At 48.0% G+C, this 4,229-nt stretch overlaps 1 protein-coding gene and 1 non-coding gene across 2 annotated transcripts in view; both read left to right on the top strand.

Moving 5' to 3' along the window:
• The first annotated feature begins 2,575 nt into the window (after positions 1-2,575).
• LOC111821708 (U6 spliceosomal RNA) lies at positions 2,576-2,682 on the top strand. Its single transcript, XR_002825054.1, has one exon. It is a non-coding gene; the product is annotated as a U6 spliceosomal RNA (small nuclear RNA).
• Positions 2,683-2,961: 279 nt separating this feature from the next.
• The window catches only part of MTNR1A (melatonin receptor 1A), a 9,138-nt gene continuing 7,870 nt past the window's right edge, over positions 2,962-4,229 (top strand). Inside the window, exon 1 of the mRNA XM_004382801.3 lies at positions 2,962-3,367. Coding sequence (XP_004382858.2) covers positions 2,962-3,367 — 406 coding nt within the window. The remainder of the gene's footprint in view (positions 3,368-4,229) is intronic.

The raw sequence follows: 4,229 nt of genomic DNA, 5'->3' as shown, positions 1-4,229 counted from the left end.
AAGAAAGCACATACGATTGTATCATCTGCAAATATTGATTTTTACTTTCTTTTCTACCTCAGCTCATTATTGGAAACATCCTGGACAACATCAACGAGACATGGTGTTGCCAGGTGTTCCTCTTCTTTCCTACTTAAAGGAGAATACCTCTAGTATTTGCCTTTTAAGGCTTACACGTTATTTTGAAGTAGATATTCTTTATAGCACTAAAGCATTCTTTCCTTCTTAGTTTACAGAGATGTTTAGAAAATTGGGAATGGGGAGTCAATTTCTAAAAATGTCCTTTCAGCAGATACTGATATGATAATGTAGTGTATCTCCTTTGCTCTACTGATATGATTTATATTAATATATTTCAATACTTTACAATCCTTGGGTTCTTGGAATTAACCCTATTTGGTCATGAAGAATTATTCTTTTAAAAGACCTATTTATACAATCCGCTTAATGCATCTGTGAATCGCCAAACTCCTTCCTCCATGCTCTCACGCTCTCGTCCTCTGTAGATTTTTCCCATCTCACCTCTGTGTCCCATATATACACATACAATGTATACTGAGATTTTGAGGGCAAGAGCTATATTTTAAGCATAGTGCCAAGTATGTAAAATATTTCTTGAACAAGTACATCAACAAATAAAAGGTAACTTATTTCAATCTGGGACTTTAACATTAAGGTATGCATGGATATAGCAAAGATATAAAGGGGAAAATGGGAGATATACTCACTAGTAACGTGGGATGCGTGTGGATTTGGATACATTGCTCTGAAAGGTGGGGCCTTGCCAGCCTTTGGCAGCTTTCCTGAAAAGAAAAGAAGAAAAACATTCCCGGGCTGCTGTTGTCTTATCTCATCAGCATTTCTGAATGGCTTCCACTCCCTGGTGGATGGTAGTTCCACTCTGAGGTCGCTGAGTTTGTGGAAGCCTCAAGTGGTTAAGTAAACATGTTTTTTAAACCTTCAGGGTGAGAATGTGCCAGATATGGGCACATTTTAGGTGGCTGAATGTGTCAGGGCCTGTACTGCACATGCAAGAAGCCGGTTAGAGAAGAATTCACTGAGTTGTTGGCTATAAAAGCTACCGAAGCTGTTCTATCCATGACATTTGAAAGTGAAATGAACATCTATAGCGGCTCTGAATCAGCATTGCCAGTCGAGTGTTCTGCCATTTTTAGCCAACAGAAGCATGCATTCTTGTTCTGACTGATGGGGAAGTAAGCAAAGGAGTGCACAGACATTGAGGGCATGGGTTTGGTATTTTAAAAATAGCAGTTAGGAAATCTCTAAATAGAAGTAACTTCTTGGGAAAGATGATCAGAATCATTGCTTTGCAGTACGTAGGGTGGAGGTGGGGCAACTAGGGAAAAAGGATTTTTGTTCATTTGTTTGTTTCAGGAAGGGTACAATATCTGCCTGTTTGTAAAAGCAATGCCAGTTGCCCTAGAGTGAATTCCGACTCATGGCGACCCCGTGTGTGTCAGAGTAGAACTGTGCTCCATAGGGTTTTCAATGGATGGGTTTTCGGAAATAGATCACCTGGACTTCCCTCCTAGGCGCCTCTGGGTGGCTTGAACTGCTAACCTTTTGGTTAGCAGCCTAGTGTGTCAACCCGTTAACCGTTTGCGTCACCCAGGAACTCCAAAGGCTCCTTGATTTTTCCACTTCTTACTAACCCTGAGGTGAATGAATCGGATACCATTTTATTCCCATTTTACAGATAAGGAAACTGAGGTGCATAGTGGCTGACTACATTGGCTCAACCCAGGTTAGTATTCGACCCCACGCAGCCTGGCCCTGATGGGTGAAATGTCCGAGAGACTGAAGAGAGTGAGGCACCCGCTCCCCACAGAGAAAGGCTTCTCCACTCGCCTTCAGGGGTCCCCGACCTAGGAGCTAGGAGCCCTAGTGGTGCAGTGCTTGAAGGGCTCAGCTGCTAACCCAAAGGTTGGCGGTTCCTACCCTCCAGTCGACTGTTCAAACCCATCAGCCGCTCCATGGGAAAAATATGCGGCAGTCGGCTTCTGTAAAGATCTACAGCCTTGGAAACCCTGTGGGGCAGTTCTGCTCTGTCCTACAGGGTTGCTAGGAGTCAGAATCGACTCCACCGCAGCGGTGGTTTTTTTTTATGTTGGGAACACACGTGTCGATACTGTAGGGAAGTGTGGAAGGAGGTAGAAGGAGAATAAAGAACCTGGACACCGGGCCTTCTTTACTGACTGCGTCTGTGATCACAGGTAAGACATCATCCTCTGCTCTGTTTTTTCCAGCAGTAAAATGACTGAGTTCGACAAGAGCTATGAGTTTCTCTCCAGTTGATTTTTATGATTATTAAACTCACTATAGGAGCCCCGGAGCCTGGTGGTGCAGTGGTTGAGAACTTGGCTGCTAACCAAAAGGTCTGTTGGCAGTTCCAATTCACCAGCTGCTCCTTGGAAACCCTATGGGGCAGTTCTATTCCATCCTATAGAGTCCCTGTGAGTCAGAATCTAGCAGCTGGCAAGGGGTTTGGGATTTTTTGGTTTTCCACCTAGTGGATGGGAGCCCTGGTGGCGCAGTGATTAAGAGTTTGGCTGCTGTGCTCCCTTCGGCAGCACATAGACTAAAATTGGAACGATACAGAGAAGATTAGCATGGCCCCTGCGCAAGGATGACACGCAAATTCGTGAAGCATTCCATATTTTTGTGAGAGGTTGGGGTCTCATAACAATGTATGTAAAAAAAAAAAATCTGTATGGAAGACTAACTTGAAATGTAAACTTCATTTAATAAAAAAAAAAAAAAAGAATGCGGCTGCTAACCAGAAGGTCAGCAATTCAAATCCACCAGCCGCTCCTTGGAAGCCCTATGGGGCATTTCTACTCTGTCCTATAGGGTAGCTGCGAGTCCATGGCAATGGGGTTCGTTTTTTTTGAGTTTTCTACCTAGTGGATAGGTGGCTCCGCGGGCTCCCCGCGGGGGGCGATGTTGGCACGTGGTGCGGAGCCTGGTCAGGTGTCACCAGGCTGTGGCCGCCAAGTGCGAAGGGGGGCGCCGGCCCAGGGGAGGTGGTGGCGCGCGGCACCGGGGCGGGGAGTGGAGGGGGCTGTGAAATGCCATAGAAGCGCGGGGCGCGCTGCGCGGGGACTGCGCGATGGCCAGGCAGGCGTGAGCCCAGGCGGGACCAAGCGGACCGGGACCTTGCGGGGCAACGACAGCGCGCTGCCCAGCGCCTCCCAGCCGGCCCCGGGCGGGGAGGGCGCGCGGCCGCGGCTCTCGAGGCTGGCCTGCACGCTCGCCTGCAGCCTCGTCGTCACCATTGTGGTGGACATCGTGGGCAACCTCCTGGTCATCCTGTCTGTGTATGGCAACAAGAAGCTGAGGAACGCAGGTAGGGGCTCTGGGAAGCGCAGGCTGTCAGTGTCCACAGCCTGGGCACCGTCTGGGAACTCAGCACTGGAACCTCTCCACGGTCCTTTACTAAGAAAGTTCAGTTCTTGTTCTTTGTGAAAACTGGGGACTTTGGCCAATGCAGAGTGAAGGCTGTCCCTGTACTTTTCCTTTAGCTTGCCCATCTAAAGTGTCTTTTCACAGAACAGTCAGGAGTCTTCAGTCCCTAGTGGGTGGAAAACTTTCCATTCACTTTCCTGTAGGGGGGAAACCCTACTGTGACGTTTTCGGTCTCTGAGATTTATTACACTGAGAGGCCCGTGTACAGGTTGCACAGTTCCTCCCTAAACCCTTTCAAATCAGGACAGGTGCGTACGGTTCTTATTAGCCTTCCTAGAGGGCAAGGGGAAGCCCTGCTGGTGGAGTGGTTAAGAGCTACAGCTGCTAACCAAAAGATTGGCAGTTCAAATCCACCAGGTGCTCCTTGAAAACCCCATGGGCAGTTCTACCCTGTCCTATAGGGTAACTGTGAGTCGGAATCGACTTGATGGCCACGGGTTTGGTGGTTTTGGTTTTGGCAGTGCAAGAAAAAGGCTCGAAGCCTTTTCAATGATTTAAAAGCTGCACATGCAGTCAGTGAAGGTGATTGTGATGAAGACTTTGTGGTGAGCGGGGGCTGGTTTAGTCATTTAAAAGTGAGGACAAATGTACATGACATTGAAGGGTAAGTACACTGTCCATAAGTTTGTCACCCAGGGACTGCTGCTACTTCCCAAGCAGTATGGGAGGGAGGAAGGGAGGAAGGAGGGAAGGAAGGAAGGAGGAAAGGAAGGAGGGAGGGAGGGAGGGAAGGAAGGGAAGGA

The sequence above is a fragment of the Trichechus manatus genome, unplaced genomic scaffold (assembly GCF_000243295.1).
Source record: "Trichechus manatus latirostris isolate Lorelei unplaced genomic scaffold, TriManLat1.0 scaffold00099, whole genome shotgun sequence".
NCBI classification, from domain to species: domain Eukaryota; kingdom Metazoa; phylum Chordata; class Mammalia; order Sirenia; family Trichechidae; genus Trichechus; species Trichechus manatus.
This window is presented reverse-complemented; position numbering and strand designations above follow the sequence as displayed.